This window comes from Prenolepis imparis, unplaced genomic scaffold, assembly GCF_030444845.1.
Source record: "Prenolepis imparis isolate NDT839.2.m4 unplaced genomic scaffold, iyPreImpa1.0 SCAF_1, whole genome shotgun sequence".
Taxonomy (NCBI): domain Eukaryota; kingdom Metazoa; phylum Arthropoda; class Insecta; order Hymenoptera; family Formicidae; genus Prenolepis; species Prenolepis imparis.
Window position 1 is genome coordinate 8,580,375 of NW_028141159.1, and position 17,866 is coordinate 8,598,240.

Below are 17,866 nucleotides of genomic sequence, written 5' to 3' on the forward strand. Positions count from 1 at the left end.
TTTTATTTTTACGACGCTATTATTTTACCACCTCAATGTGCGATGCGCTTTTCCCGGGGAACGCCTGTTATATATGGACGAAGTATAAAGGGACAATCTGCATGTTCCCCGTGAATTTCGAATTTTTCTACCCTGGCGCTGGGAAGTAATAACGAAGAAATATTATGTGCGGCTCTTTTTATCTTAACGGGGGAATAATTTTTTTTTGGAGAATATCTTGTATCTTACACAAATACGTTATGCAAAGCAATTTTGAAGAGGTAACCTAGGGGGCTTTCCCGGGGGAGTAATTCGGGCTTGACCTCACAAATATCTGCGAGTATGTGTATAAAATGCTCCCGCACGGAAATTGGATTGTTATTTTAAAACATACAGAGTAGTATTGTACATAGCAACTAAATCGCAAGCTCTTGAGCCGTATTTGGCCACAATAAATTTCCGAAAGTTTAGATGGTTCTCGTTTAAAATATGAAATTGATACGCAACGTAGTTTTGAAACATATATATATATATAAAATACAGAAAAAATATAAAAAATAATTTAAAATTTTTATCCACAAAACAGATCAAATTAAAATATCAGAATTTTCAATGTGCACACATCTATTGATCGCAATCAATTTGATAAGTAACGTTTTTTGACTGCAACTTTTAGGCGCAAAAGAATATTATTGGTATTATAAATTTATAAATGTAGTCGGGTCATGGGCGGAAAATCCATGACGATGATGATACTTTATTGCATCCACGGCAAGCCGGTATCCAGAGGGATTACAACGATTACACAAATACCTATGAAAGTCTCGGGACGTCTATAAGTAGGTAGCATGGCAGCGGCTCTTATCTGGACGTGATTGGCAGACGACTGGTGGGAGGTTAACAAGGTATTGTTTCTGTAATCAAGCAAGATGCTTTACGAGCGACCTATACACGACTTTTCTGTTTTAATTAAGATAAAGGCACGCGGATAACAGACTGGGAGATGCCAACGGATTTCTACATGACACGTAATATTGATCCCCGCTAATCGGTAATTCTATGTGCATTTATAAAATTGACAGATGTTTATTGGCCGCATGTTATCAATTACCGAATGTTGCGTGTTGTGATAAACCAATTTGAATAATTTTGGATAATTTTAATCAATATGTTAATAAGTTAAATGATTAATTTTATCCGTCAACTATTTATGACACTATTTCGTATTTAGTCAAAGTTAATGTTGAAACGTAAAAATTACTTATGAAACTGAAGTATAAATACAAAAAGAAAATAGAACAAAAATTACTAATGTCACTTTTCGTTTAATTCAGCGAAAAAAAAATACTCTGCTCTTTTACGAGTGAAATGCACTTGCCTTTTAGTCACCGTGTATATGTCATGTACATTTTGCTCCAGTCTGCAAGCTCTATAAAGCTATAAGTATGCGGAATCGATCGGTACACTTCGTGTTCGTGAGAACGATGCAGAAAAAATTGCACGTTTGAAGGTATGACACTGGCCGATGGCAGAGTCGTAGCACGAATAACGATAGTACGCGCGATATTGCAGAAAAAATGTACGATAATTATACGAGTGCGCCTGTGAATAATTAAGTGTATGGTAGCACTTACGATACACTCGCACTTGCCTTGAAAAACGTTGGTACACACAGAATATTTCATGAGATTTCGAAAAACGGGGAAAACGTGAACATTCGTTCGGTAAAATTATTTTCACATTTGGATATTTGTTTTAAGAGATCAAACAAAATTGCATATATACTATTTTAACATTGAATTAAATATATTTCCGTTTTTATATTCCGTTTTATATATTGAAATCTTATATATATATCTCTGTAAAAGGTTTAAGTTAAAAAGATATTAATTAAAAATGTAATATTTAATTTTTTACACGTGTCATTACACCTACACATCTCTGTATTATTTTTGATAGCGCAATAATCAATAATTTTATAAATGATTTTACATGGTATAAAAAGAAATAATTATAATTGTACAAAATAAATTAGTAGATAATTATCCACCTTTGTCTTTATGCAATTAAATTTTATTGCGCTTTGAAAAAAAAGTCGATGAACTCGATCGACACCAGAACGAAATCACTTTTACTGCTATGATAATAATCAATGACTAAGTCAGGGCAGTAGGCCTTTTCAGAGACGTATAACAATCACAAGCAGATTAAAGCCGACAGCCGTGCTACAACGACAAGGTGTGTCGCTGTGAAAAACTCCCATTGAGAAAATAAGTAGGCCGGCGAGCGTGTATTGAAAAAGTTTGCAGACATTTCGTTTCCTGTGTTTTTCAACCGGTGCAACCGATGTGCATTCAATATTATAACGGAACGCTACAAATTCTTTTATAAGTAAATGTTGATTTTCATAAATTGTAAATTACTTTTATACGAGTATGTAATCATGTTGATTTTACGTAATACATCTTATTACGCGTATAACAAAAATTACATATATATTTTATAAATAGCATATCATGATTTTGTATGCAAATTTTTTACGTTTTTATTTTTTAAAATGTAGACTTTACATGTTATTTTTATTATAATAAATGAACATAAGTAGAATAAGATATATGTGATATCTCTTTGTAGAAACTTACGAAAGATATTAATAATGTAGCAGAATCAAATCTATTATATAGAAGTTCAAAGCTCATTTATCTTGCCTTAATTATCTTACCTCCGAGAAACACAGAAACACATCTTCTTACGTAACAAAATTCTCGCACAATTGACGAGCAGCAACAACAGATCTGTGCAACTATTTTCACCGAAAAATAAAAGTAATCGAAATGATATCTTCTATTTATCAATGTGAGAGCACGACATCTGCAAATTAGCGCGATTCGTTTCTCGGATATCACGACTCATCTCCAGCCGCGTTGGAACCGGACCGACGCGCGCGAAGTAAAAAGATTGATGACGTGTCCCCGATCCGTGTATATACCATCGCGAAACGGGCGATGCAAAATCTTTCATGACTCGCTAATGTTTTGTAACAGTTCTTGTTCTGGCACAAACGTTGATAGATCGTTTCATTGACCAGCGACGAGATGAAGCTCGTCTGTCGTTCGCGAGAAGAACGATCGGCGCGCGATCGAGACGTGATAGAGATGAATGAAAAAAGAGCGAAGGGAAAAAGCACGAGAAAGAGATAGAGAGAGAAAATCGTGGCAAGGTTGCTGAAGCGATGGGTATAACATAGAGTATATCTGCCTATTATTCACGCGCGAGATAGGTCGAGAAGTGGGGGTTGATCTAGCTCGATCTATGAAAGCCCCGGGGGTGAGGCCAGACTTAGAAAGGTGGGTTAGAGGTTCGTGGCGAATTCTTATAAATCAAAACAGACACGCTATCCCGTCTCATAGGGTGTTTCCACCCTTTCTTACGCCGGCATCTATGCCTTCTTACTTCCTTACCTGGCCGACTGTTGGAAGTAAAGGGAAAGGAAGGAAATAAAATATGACAAGGGGTGCGAAAGCAGGTGTCGGAAAGAATGTTAGAAGGACAAGGAGCGCCACTCGATATCTCGGATGTTGATGTATTATTGAGTTTGTCGCGTATTATCGGTCGCTATCCGGTATCGTTGACAAGGGTGCACGTCAAGAGAAAAAAAATTGTTAGCTCGAGATATCAACGTAGAAACAATGACCAAGAGATGTTAACCCCGCAGATACTGACAAATATATGTACATACACAACGGCTGAATTGACTAAACTACTAAATTAATTAAACGTAATTTTGTTGTATTATCGTCTCTCCAACTTAATATGTCAAGTCGAAGGGTGTGCATTTGTTTCTTCCTTTTCATTTAAAGCAATATTATTGATATTGACTTCTAAAGTAGAATAATACAATTATACAATTTAAAAATGTTGTTTAAAAAAATATATATATAAATAATTTTTCGTTTATCTAAAGACTTTTGCGCAAGTCATCAAAGAAGAATATTCTTCCCCAGACATGTTATGCCCGCGTGACGTGGGATCGGCCGCTGCTATAAGAAGTCTGCCTCGAGTTATGTTACTAAGCATCGGTATTAGCCTATATCGCGATATTATATGTATAGTGATATTCGCCTTTGAAAACAGTTTACTACGCGTATTGCCGCGGCGTACGGTTATGCTCCGTTTTCAGAATAATGTGTACACTGCACTCGCATGTACGCCGTTATGCTGCTATTTCTCTGAATAAGACATCAGCATTGGACGCTTTAGGTAGTGAATATTTAATGTTATCGATATTGCCTTAAAAGTCATTTATGCGGAAACGGACGTAGAACTATTATACACACTATATACGACATTTCGCGTATTACACGAAATTGATTCAAATTTTTTAAAATGTCGCATTTAGATTTGATCTATCTCGTTTAAAATGCAAGTATAATCTCGTGCTGGACTGCGCAGGGAAATGCGATGGCACCATGTTATGAGCAGCGGCATTCTCGCGTTACACTAATGCAATTAAGGATATTGTAATCCTGAATGTAACTCAGTCCGCATGACATAATTATATCTCTCCCTGCTTATGTGACGCAATGTAATAAATGTACATAAATATATTTGCCCGAAATATAATTTCGCATAATCTCGGCCAGAACAATCGTGCTTGTCCGAGTGTGCTAAAATACATGTGTAACATTATAGCGGTTGGCACGAAGCAATTTTTGCCTGGGAAATCGTCTTGATAATGTTAACAAGATCCTTGCTATTAAAACCACGAATCTTTTTATTTTTACAAATTTGTTCATCTAATCATCTTTCTTTCCTCCCTCTGTTTTTTTTGCATGCGCTAATCCTTATCGGTTCGAAACATGCAACCGGAAAGATTCTGCCATTAACTATCCGAACGAGCTCTCATATCTTAGTAACGATAGGACAACGATTTGGCTATTTCTGTATTCAGCACCTAATATCTCATAACTGACGTTAGAACGTGTCTTCTTATAGAGAGCCCACTCGCCTAATTTACATGTGATTTATTTCAGCGAAAAGTCAACTAGAGATTTATTATACATTTATTTATAGAATACTATATCTAAATGCTCATACATGTACATGGTCTTTACACGCGCATACGCGGTTTCTTTCATCGCATAAACTTCTTCATAATCATTTAATGATTATAATCAGTCAAAATTCCTCTTTCCGTGTTAGAGAGCGCAAGAATGCGCCAAGTCGTGGTTGTAGAAATGTTTCCGTGAAACAATTCGCGAGATGCATTACTCTACGTCCAGCAATTCTTCTCCGAATCACAATTCACGTTCTCGAAAGACTGGAAGAAAAATTTAATTGCCGAAACGCGAGAAAATCGAGGGACTCGAACATCTGCAATCGCCATTCGCGTTACCGAAGCGCGCCAGTCACACACAGAAACGGAGAGAAACACAGAAAAGACGAAAAGAGAAAACTTACGGGGGTTCTGGACGTGCACAGGAGACGGAGGGTTGGTTCGCGTGACGACGGCCGGAGGAGGCATCTTGGCGTGCAAGGCGGCGAGGCATGAGTTCGCCACGTCGTAGATGAGATAAGCACCATAGTATCGGCCCGCACTGCCCATTTTCAATTTATTCTTACCGGGCTCAACCGCCATTTTCGCGTATCACGGCCGCAGATACAACCGCATCCACCTGGGGCGCGCCGATTATTACTTCTTTCATTTAACGATGATCGATTATTTCGGTCGGACTAGGTCCGTTCGGATCAGGAAACGCGCGCTGGCTCGTCCTTGGTTTCAAGAATATCCTCAGACGAATTCTACCGTTACAAATGTTGAGGCGAGATACACGCGTCATTTTTTTATCGTCCTCAACATGAATTTCACATTCTCGTTAGAGATAATGCGGAGTATCTTGCAAAGCTTGGAGAAGAGATGGCTTCCGAGTGTTGAATACAAATTAATCGACCGTAGCTTTTTCCATAAATATGCATTGAAAATTAAAAAAAAGAAAAAAAAAACTATGTAGATTTAATGGGAGCTCACTATAATGTAGCGTAGAAATTAAATATTATATTAACACACTCTTTTACAACTCTTTGTCATCACAACATTATTTTTCTCTTTCTTTTATAAAGAATTTCCAAGAATTCTTCTTTCTCTTTACACACAAGATTTCTTTTCTTCCAACACAAAACACACGTCAAAATTAATCGACGAAATTACGAGTTTCTTTTCCGCGCCGCTTTCGAAACGCTGATTATCTTTCAAGACAATGAACCAAGTCATTAATCCTGCATGTCGGACGGTAGGTTAAATAACCGACATTGCTCGCGGATCACATGCACGGCAGTTCGATTCTCCGCAACCACGGCGAATACCACTTGGAACTAATTATCCGGGCCCGCGCAAATATTCCGTCCTTGCATTCTCGTGACGAAGCGCTGGGCACTGATTTCGATACTGCTCCTTCGACAGGCCGAGGTCTCGATACACCGCATACGACGGTCGGCGAATCGGTGGGCTGGGCAGTCGAACGGAAACGGTGCGGTTCCGCGGACCGGAAGCCTGGACCGGAAGCGTCACGAGTCAACGGGCGCCTCTCCGATTGCGCGCCGCGGCTAGATAAAAATGTAGCGTGTCGTTTACGTGGTCCGGTTTGGAGCCGATTGAGATCGCGAATATGTAATTTCGCAATTTCGCGGTCCGATGTCCGCGGCGGATAAAATTGTATTTCTCGCCTGGCGCGCCAAGGAATGGGTCGCGTTTAATAAACGTTACGTTGCGCGGCATTCGAGCACTGTGAGTTTTTAATTGGCGAGCGCACCGCCGCGCACTGACTTCATATTGGAGCAATAGGAATAACTGTCGCCAGCGATATATTATCACGCCGCCGTGCTTCCCGGAAACTTGATACCAGCGCTACATAACAATAGGCGAAAATGGGTCGCTTTAGTCGGTCAATTTCGCAGCGAGTTTACCGCTGAGTTAAACTTGATTTACTCCCATATATATATTTGGTACTTATAAAGATATGGTGGGATTAAGAACGTTGAGCGATTTAAATAGCTTTGCGAGTTGTTTAAATACTAGAAATAATAATAATAATAATACGGACACTTCCTGTTGATATTATTATAAATGAAATTAATTAAAGATAATTATGTAGTCGAGATATTTGTGAAATTTTGCACGAAAACTTGAAGAGTTTGATTCTTGCTATTGTGTTATAAAATATATGGCGGAAATTAAAAATTCAATTGACATCTTAATTAATGTGATTGCAGTTTAATAGAGCGAGAACTAATATTTCAAAAGAAAAATGTGACAATGATAACTATAATAATTATAATAAACATGGTAATTATAGCAATAATGATTATGTATGTATATAATATTGCTGAAAAGCTGGCTATATAAAATGTTTACTTTGTTATGATGTAATTTTATATTAACATCTTTATAAATTAAATCTTTTTTTATCTCGCTGAGAGCTGTGGCGCCAAAATTATTATGTACGGTTCATGCAAAATTATGGGAATCATCTGTATTGATTTTCGAAGCGTTACAATGTATTGTTCAAATTTTAAGTAGTTTGGCTAACCGCCAAACGCTACCATCTATAAATCGGTATATTTGTTAACGCCGCATTTATTAATGTTACTTATTCGCATTGGTTATATATTAGTCTTTCTCTCTGTCTTATTCGTTAAATCGTTTCCAGAATTGTCAAAAGATTATAAATTTTAGCACACAAAGAAAATACCAGAAAGAGATTTTAATTTATATGAATACAATGTATTTTTAAATTCTTTTTTCATCGTTGCATTTACTGATAATATAGCAGTATAATCGCTCGGTATTAAAAAAAAAATCGTTTTATATTTTTAAAAGAGACCCGATTTTTCATCACGGTGCACAATTAAATCCATAAATTGCATTACAATACTGCAACACGAAAGTAGTGCGATTTTAACGAGTTTCAAGGATTATAAATGTGCATAGTCAAAATCGGGTTGTAATGAAAAAGCTTGAAGAGCCTATTGAATCCAAAATGTAATAACACACAATTTCGAAACAATATATATATAATAATCGCCCGTTATCTGAAATTACAATATTTTGCAACGCAAACGCGCAATATTATATATATATATATATTTTATTTTACCAGAGTACTTTGACAACAAAGCGTTTTTGTTCCTACTTTGACGTTTCGCGTTATATTCAAGGCACAAAACAGGCAATATTAATCCGATCCGAATTTTAGATGCGCTTTGTGGCGCGTACAACTGTTGCGCCCAGGCAGACGCAACATCGGATTGCCGTATAAAAAATGTAATTGCAGTCCCAAAATAATCCGCGGGCGAGTTTCCCCGGCTGTTTGTTTCGCTGGCGTGTTTTTCTATCTACCGCGGTATCGTGCAGTGCGTCCGTTTTCGTCTTCAATAATTAATACGTTCATATCCGGTTATATGCGGATGCATTCTACGCGATGCATTCTCTATGCATTCTCGCTGTCCGTCGCGCTCACTCTATCCAAATGGTCATCATCATCATCATCGGCCGGATCCACACACGCGCCGTATGCTGATCATTACCAACTGAAACCAGCGCTTCTGCAAACAATGGGCATCGTCGTATGGTCATGCTTGAGCTATCGCGCCGCGCAATTATCGGAATCGATTATCCATCGCATCGGATGGAATTGGCGGGCGGCTTGCGGTCGGATCGCGCGAAAGTCGAATCGTCGTGTACGGCTTGTATTATTGTAGACTTGCACGTTAGATTTGCGACACGAGACCCCGATGTGCGATTAACGAGATTTTCGCCGATTCGTTCGCGTTATAACGGCGGTCGACGGTGCACTGCGTAGGTGTTTGCTGACAGACTATCGCCGGGCCTCCGAGACACACTTGTATGCTTATCGCTTGTGCATATTATGTGCATGTAAGGCCGTGTGCAAATACAAGAGAGGCGAAACAATCACAAGGAATCAATTCCCGAAGCGCGCATATACATTCTCTCTCTCTCTCTCTCTCTCTCTCTCTTTTATTATTAAATCTAAGTTAATAAATAAGAAAATAATCTGAAAATAAAATGACAAGATTTTATCTCGCGGTGCATCGTTACAATTGCAAGAGTATCATATAAGTTGGAATAAAATAGTAATAAACCACACGGCACGTCCAAATTTTTATTATTAACTTTGTCTCGATGTAGGTCAACTTTTTTTATTCTATTACTTTTGTGTGTATTGTAGAATACTTGCAAATGTAGGATATGACACTTGCAACAAACATAAAGTTTTCTAATAAAAACTTTTCTATTTCACAATATATAGTTGTAAATAAAAAAAGATCTTTCTTCGTAAAAAAAGAAAAAAAAAACTTTACAGTTTTAAAGCTATTCATATATGAGTAAATAAGAAAAATTATATATTCTATAGATTTTTTTAGACAGAGCACGAAAGAAAAACTGAATAGACTCTTAATGAAATATACTTTGCAGAAAAAATCTATTATTAATTTATATATGACAAATATTTAATTAATATTTTAAATTAGCCTTGTAAGTATTCTACAGTTTGCTAATGTATGTCTGATTTAAGGATTTAAGATATTATAATTTTTCAAATTATTAATTTTTTTTAAATATATTCTTGCACAAGCTAAATATATACTCTAATAAAAATATTCTCTTTTTCAAATCTTAGATAAAAAGAAGTATTTATTTATGTATTGTCCACACACTCTCTCCCACAGTTGAGGTACAATTTTATCCCTTACTTCCTACATATACATACAATATATATTTTTCCTTATCTCTCGTTTTTACATTTTATCATATCTCAACTCTGCACGCACGTCCGCTTTCGTCGGGCTCGTCGCTACGTTCTGGTGCGCCTGTTTCAGTATGCACACCCGTCCTAAGTACGGCTCTTCGTAGGCGCGTCACACGCTCGTCGTCGGTGGTATACAGGCGACGGACGGGCATATCGTATCGCACACGGAGAAACGACGCGGCTCGGTTACAACGCGAACGTACCTGCGACAATGGCACCGACGGGACGCGCGACAGGAAGGTGGCCGTATCAAATGCTTAACAGTCGACACAATGCCACGTACATATACCGATACACACCGGTCGCTCCGCAAGCACGATTGTTGGCGCACCGGGCGCGAGCGCACATTGTTACTTCCGTCGTGAAACGTTTGACCAGGGGGCTAATTTCACCGGGAATCGCCGTGAATCGTGAATCTTGAACTGTCTGCGATGTGCTTAGAACAAAACTTCTTCTTCCGTATATATGTATCATTTGTATATATATATATATATATATATTATTATTATATATTATTATACAGGGTTTCTATAAAGTCTGTTGCCACCCTTATATTTCGCAAACGGCTCAAAATTATGAAAAACCGCGAAAAACGCACCCCTTGGAAAAACATCCCCTCCAACTTTCTTAAAAGAGTAGCCCCTCGAAACGTTCGTACACGTATTTCGCGGTTTTTCATACTTTTGCCGTTTGCGAAATATAAGGGTGACAACAGACTTTATAGAAATCCTGTATATATGGACATGTAGTCATATATTATTATACATACCGAGATATGTATCTTTCATTATATTAAATGCGACATATAACAAAACATTATTGAAATTAACGTTTTTAAGTAGAAAATAATTTTTTTTGTAAAACAAATTACGAAAATTGAAAATGTAACTATTTGGATAATAAGCGTAGAATTTTCACGGTGTAAAGATAAAAAAAAATATACATACGACAAGTGACAAAAATATCACTTTAGCCAATTGCAAATTTTTAAATACGCTAAGTAAGTCTTTGCTTGTAGATATGATATTTGCAGATACTCTCTCTCTCTCTCTCATCATAAATGTATAATGATTAATATATATGATCTGTAATGTCCAAACATTACATTTAGTCATCAGCAGATTAAATGAAAGCGTAAATGACGTCAACATTGTCCCGAAATTAGATGCACACAATGCCTGGTATAAATACACGTGCGCACATGAACCAGGGACATTGTTATTCCCCGGTGCAACGCTCGACCACGTTACAACGCTAATTTCAAAGCGTGCCGTTAGCAAGTTGATGTAATTTATGATCGCGAAATATAGACGTGATCAGAACATTCGTGCGTAGCGTTAACAAAAGATATTTAAACGATGTAATCAGATAAATGTAGCTTGAATTACCGTGTTTTTTTGCATGTTTCAACGAGAATATAAAATAACATATCAGCTTTCTCTCGTTTATCTCTGTAAAAGGATGACAGAAAAACAGCATCATATATTTTGAAAAAGGGAGTTATCACATCTTCGCTATATATATCACCCACTTTAACAATTTAATCTATGTGACACATTTACACCATCCTTACACTAAGCTGATCATAAAACAATCTTTAATATCCATTATCTAGAATCGATATCAGCACGGTATCTCGAAAGTTTCGAGGGCCACTTCACGTTACGGTGCATTTAATTGCCAAATGATCGTTAGAAAGACTATGAGACCACGAATTAATGTCATAGATGCATTTATCGGCTTGGAGGGCAGACGGTGAATATAGGCTAATGGTTAAAGTTGATTATATTACCAGTCACAACCGACACTTAAGTGGTTAACAAGACATTATCTTTGCCTAATACATATTAAGCTAAAACAAACTGTAGAATGTTTGCTTGTACAATTCGTGGTTCACTTTAATAGATTTGTAATAAAATATTTTTCAATATCGATTTTATTAAATTCTTTTGCATAAAAATGTTAACTGCTTATATAGAAACTCTCAAATACAATTTATTTATTTACATAAAATCGATAGTATTAAAGTCGATTTTATGTAAATAAAAGAACTATCGACCTCTTTGAAGAGAAAGTTTTCTCACAACTTTCGCGAATTTCAATAAAAACATAATTCTGTCTCTGTGTTTCGTCGTATTTAATAATTCTATCTATTCTGTCTAGCGTTCAGAAATATTTCTTTTATTGCGTTTTTTCATTCCTTTTTTTACCCAACCTTTTTCACCACCAGTTGCTTTCGGGGTTGCGCTCCTTTCATATCGGATTGCATAAACGTCTTTCGAAGTCGTTACAAGGTCGCTCGCATAGCTCTACAGATGTATTGTTCTCGGATTCTTAGATACGAATACACTCGCCCTTGTACGTATGTTACAATTCTCACGAGCGTGGTGTCTCGCCTGTATTTCCTCCAGAAACTTCATCCCCAGACTTTCGCACGTATACGTATCCACTACTCACCACTTACGCGAATACACTCAACAGGTTACTGCGCCCACAGAACTTACTGCTACGGTGTATTCAGCGCGATTTCGTTTTGTTTCTGCAATATACTTCGCGTTTTCTAAAGGTGAACAGGACGATTGGAAAAGTAAAAGTAAATGGAAAAAGTTGGCGCCGACAAAATTAGAGAAAAGCAAGGGATTCACTTCCTGTCCGAGCTTAAACGGTATAGTCGTCCAAATTAAATAAAAGACTTTTATTAAGCGACAATTTATCAGGCGTAATCAGAGTGAGTTTCCATTTATATGATTGTATAGAATATTATTAATATAAATAAACAGTATTGCAGAAAGATAACAACGTAAAATTACGGAAATAATATTACGTTTTTAATTGTAATCATCTTTATAACATGATTTATAAAAAAAATTATTTTTATAAATTATATATATAATATATAACACATACATACATATATATTTTTCCTCAAAATTTCTTATTTATTTTCGTTTAAAAAAATTTGCATTCTATAGTTAGCTTTACATTGTTTTCGTACTCCATTAACATAGGATTGTACTATGACTTGATTAACATCGCGAGTGCTGATACTACGCATTTAAATCACAAATGCAAAATTCCGATCGATGATGATAACAATGGGTAGAGGAAGACGTCGAAAATGGAGTCAGTAGAGATGGTAATTGAGCATTGGTTACAGATTGCGAAGAGCCATGAGAACGGAATGGTCGGGCGAAGGAAAACCGGGTACAGGATCGAAGATAGAATGGGGCAAAGGTAGAAGAAGAGCGAGTTTCGCATTAGGAGTAATAGGCATTATCTCCCATCGATCCCGGCTCACTACCCCGCTTCTACCACCTCGCACATCACCCACCATCTCCCTAGAGCTGGATGGGTGATTGGTTCCTTCGAGCTAACCGGAGAAAAAACGCATGGGAATTCTACCGGCCATGGGCATGGCGGACAGCATCCTGATCGCGAAATGCGGGTAGCGGACTTGGGAAGAATCAAGAAAGACGTGACGTATATTATTGGCAAGATGCTACACGTGCCTTATTCGGAAATGTTGAAAACGAAAAGTTCATTCAAATAATTATTCTTTTCTTAGAAAATAGTTTGTTGTTAAATCAAACTTGTGAATAAATCAAATCTGCATTATTTACTAAAAGTTTTAATAAAAAAATCAATATTTCTTTAATAAAAATTTGTTTCAAGAATAACGTTTTCAATCTAACAGCAATTCAGATTTTTAATAGCATTACTTGTTGTAATTTACAATAAATATCAAATATTATAATCAAAAATCAAAGTTTCATTAATTTTGCGAGTTGCAGATGTGCAGTTTATGCCTATAATTCCTATATATATGCGAATTGATAAAACATAGATTTCGAATTCTCCTCGATTTTACTTAATTCAACTCTGAAAATAGTTTTCGGATCCTGCAATTCCATTTGCCCAACAGCGATAATTAATCAATATAAATTAGGGCATTTCGTTACATAGAATTTCAAAGTCAACGATATACGGAGGGAAGCGTGATACCGTACTGTAGTTTTTACAGTAGTTTTACCACTTTTCCATCACTGCGCGGTGCAGCAGGTGGAAGAAGGATGACGGTGACTAATTGTCGTAAAGGCGATCATGATACGTCCAGCCTCGTAAATCTGATTGGCTACGCTTACTGATCCCGCTCGCAATCTTGCAGCAAGATCGCTCGACGCCACACGTACGTCGTTCGGCGCCAAATTCGGGTCGGAATTTTAGATTCATCGAAATCGCCTGCAGTCTTTTTCACAAAGATCGAGAGATATAAGATTCCTTGACGAGAGGCATCGTTGAAATAAGGACGGAAGACGATCTAGATGCAATTGCAAGTGTGTCTTCAAGTGGAAACTGCAAATCGCAGGAGTTATGTGCGATCGAGGACGGAGAAATAATACGATAGCATTAAAACTCAGAACTGCATTGTCGCGAGATGATGCAGCTTTAAGTATACATCGAATAATGTATAAGACGTAACGATATTATTTTTTTATGAATAAATATATAAAAATAACATATATAACACTAAAAAAAAATTTATTTTTCTTGCGATTTACTTATGTCCAAGTAAAGCAAGAATAGAAAAAGTAATTGAACACGAGTATCAATCAATAAATCTGGCACACAAGATAGAGAGTTCAATGTGTGGAAATGTAATCTCGTTCTACTTTATCTAAGTCCGACCGATTTAAGTGCAAAAAAGTAATTGGGCGCGATCATGAAGGAAACCGGACTTTACATCGCACCGCGCACGCACGCAATGGTAAACTGAAGTAAGAACGGGCAATGGGAATAAAAGAGCGGACTAGGAACAGGCAAAATCGAGAAAATGATGACTGAGTGCATCACACAGTGGAAGCCATATTTACTTGTGTGGCATACGATTCGCTCTGTAGTTTCAAGAAAAGGCAAAAGATAGCGAGATAGGTAATACGATGCGCCAGCAGCATCCCTTATCCAAAGACAATCCGTTCTGTCTTTCCCCGTTTTCCTTCCACTCCCTCTGTTCTTTCTTCTCGATGGATCCGTACTCTCCGATAAGTTAGTCTCCATCGAGATTATCTAGGGAGTTCTGTTAGATTATTACAACGTTTGGGATATGGCAGTCCAAATCTAATAACCGAATTGTTCTCTCAAATTCATTCTCGCGAAAGAGGTTGGTCGCTAACCTGCGTCACCTTTCGAGTGAAAACTCGGTTCCACCGAATTTCCATTGCTTCCATTTCGCCGAGTAAAGCCTTCACATGCATTTATATTAAATCCATTTCGAATTAATACGTACGAGATTCATATAAATAGTTTGGAAGTTTCTAAAATCTTAGAAACAGTTGTCGCTCTGAACGCGTAGCACACATATAACACAGTTGGCTTGAATTCACTGCTATCATAATTAAATGGCAAACGAACTTCCGTGTTTCCGAAGCTTCCATGAAATTTTAGGTGGAATAATATAGAACTCGTAAATAGTTCAGATATCTTCCCTACGTTGTAGATGCTCATTGAGAATCTCTTTCAAGAATTGTGCGGAGTAAATTACGCTTCTAAACAACAGATACGCGAGTAACTTCGTCCGTGAGAATGAGATCTTATTAGTGAAGTAAGAGCACTTCTTCGTCCAACAGCTTCAAGAATAGTCACAAGAAGAGAACGCGACATATATCCCAACTACAAGGTAGCGACGTAAAATTTTTAATAGGAACGCGGAGAGTGTACCTGCAATCCGTAGAACATTATAACGTATATAACGAGGGTAAGAGGCGGTTAGTCTCGCACGAAAGTCTGCCATAATGCAATAGCGAAGATATCATCCTCTCTCTTCCTTAGAAGGTAATAAATACGCAAATAAACTTTGCTCGTTAACCTATCGGACTTCGATAGACTTGGACGATCTTCGTTTAATTTGGTTGCGTGCATCAGATAAAAATGCTGTATTTCGCGGATGATCGCGAAAAAGTCTCCGTCCCGTGAGACGCTTGGTTAATTGCGAGAATGATATAGATATAATGATGTACACTTTTCTGAAAGTTAGACATTCGCAAACTTTATGGAAATAATCTGAATTGTATTATAAAGCGTTTTTCCTGCATGTATATAATTGATGAGCGTTATGTATTATTTGAACGTAGTTTTAGAAAAAATTTTAGAAAAATTGTTAATAGATAACATTATTTCTATCATTTACTCGCAATCTAATTATATGATGACGTTTCACATGATGGAAATATAAGTTTGCAAATTTTTCTTACAGAAAATCTTGCTTGTTTGTAGTGTGTTGTGATTAAGCAATATGTTTAATTAACTTCCTAAAGTAATCCTTCTAAATGAATCTGTTTGCAGGATCTTTCTAAGAACATATTTGCAACAAGCATTGTATTAAAGTCTAAACCGCAAGGTACGTCGTGGTTTTAAAGCACCTACTGGATAATTCAAACTATTTCAAAACTTTCAACGCGCTTGCTGCTTTAGTCCTTGTATATTCACAGTTGAAGAAGAAATATGTCAATACTTTTACGCTTCTAACCTTGATATCTTATATACGAACGTAATATGTCGTTAAACACATTATAACAAAAATGACTCTTACGCGAGGTACGTTATATTTTCCAATATATATTATATTTTATATATCGATTTTATAAATATATATTATGCATTATATTTTACTTGGAAATTATCACATGTGTATATATTTTTATCTTTTACGGATGACATTTCCATCGCGCATTGTCGTGATAAAAAGATATGTGGCTCGGAGAAGCTTTACTTCTATTCCGTACGTCTTGCAAGTGTGCGGCAAAAAAAAAAAATTAAATTTCCTGTCGCGTATACCGGTACACGTTATTGTTTTCACTCGCGACATGTAACATTGGTGTAACGCGTTAAGTGAATGTGCTATAATATTAAGTGGTATCTTATGTAATACCTACCCTACCTATCTTCAAACGTCGAGCACTTCGTTTCACATCGCCTCCTCATTTCGTGCTCTTTCTTCCTGCTGTTATACTTGGTCGTATTCTTTATCCTCGTCCGTAGAACGTAATTCAATTCGTCGAGCGGAGTGGAGGCATCAAAATATTAGCATATTGATCAGCCTACCCGCGACCCGCTCTCTTAAATCTACGAGCGTAAAACGCACTTAATGCGAACAACCACTTTGGCTGTTACTACAGCGAATGCAATATCCGTCGCTCGCAGTAAGCGTCCACGTTGTATTCGTTATCTGACAAGTTTTTACAACATGCATAAAGAAGGCGCCGTCGTACACGCAGGTTCTTCGTTCTTCATTTATAAACGAGACAGGCATACGAAAGTGGTGACAATATACCCGCACCGCATGAATAGATATATTGTATAATGCGCACTTCTGCTAGTCTCCTGTAATGTGCGCAAACTATGTTATATTCCGCATAAATAATGTTGTGTACCGCGTGTGTTGAAAGGATTCTACAGACACCCGGTGGTTTCAGTTTCGCAGCGAGCGTAAAAAAGAATTGAAACGTCATTCGAGTTGAGTGAAATAAATTACGTGCCGGTTATAGAGTGTACATAGACCCTCAATATTGCGTGTCACGATGCTTTTACCGAGTTTATATTGCTTTATATTTAGGGAATGAGATGGAGAGAGACCGCGTTACAAAATAAAATATATAATAAGCGAAAAAAGTATACAAGTTTCAAGTTTTATAATACATATTTAAGATATTTATTAAGTGATTAAAGTGAAAATCGCTTATTTTTATCGCTTTTATATTTAATATTTGCGCAAACAAAAAGAACTGCATGTCTCTTTAAACCGATTTCGCACCGAGGCAATTACGACAAAGGCGAAATATCTCTGAAATCTCTCTGTGAAATAGCTCCAATGAGGGATGCGAGGCGTCCGATAATAATGAATTTTCAAATATCGGCACGTGAACGTGCCTAATGATGGCGCGTTTTAGCGCGGGGACAACGAGCTTTGAAGAGGTACGTTATCCATGCTCGCCCTTTCAAACAACCCTTGAGCGACACGCGACCTTCCGATTAAAGCAAATTTTACGCTGCAGATAATTTCGCGC

General features: G+C 37.1%; 1 protein-coding gene and 1 long non-coding RNA gene across 10 annotated transcripts in view; one reads left to right on the forward strand and one right to left on the reverse strand.

Moving 5' to 3' along the window:
- The window catches only part of LOC145944593 (cytotoxic granule associated RNA binding protein TIA1), a 445,453-nt gene that overhangs the window by 145,951 nt on the left and 281,636 nt on the right, over positions 1 to 17,866 (reverse strand). The window contains exons 1-2 of one of the 8 annotated variants that reach the window (XM_083053058.1): positions 8,133 to 8,817; positions 5,440 to 6,582 (exon numbers count right to left, since the gene is read on the reverse strand). The exons of 6 other annotated variants lie outside the window; for them this stretch is intronic. In XM_083053058.1, coding sequence (XP_082909184.1) covers positions 5,440 to 5,617 — 178 coding nt within the window. In that variant the 5' untranslated portion in view covers positions 5,618 to 6,582; positions 8,133 to 8,817. Of the gene's footprint in view, positions 1 to 5,439; positions 7,040 to 8,132; positions 8,818 to 17,866 lie in introns of those variants that run through there. One more of the 8 variants, XM_083053078.1, reaches the window with a different exon arrangement.
- On the forward strand, positions 6,937 to 13,348 carry LOC145944671 (uncharacterized). Of its 2 annotated transcripts, none has more exons than XR_014426720.1 (2): positions 6,937 to 6,981; positions 12,964 to 13,348. It is a non-coding gene; the product is annotated as an uncharacterized LOC145944671 (long non-coding RNA). The 2 variants fall into 2 exon arrangements; XR_014426721.1 differs by lacking the exon at positions 6,937 to 6,981 and adding an exon at positions 12,441 to 12,534.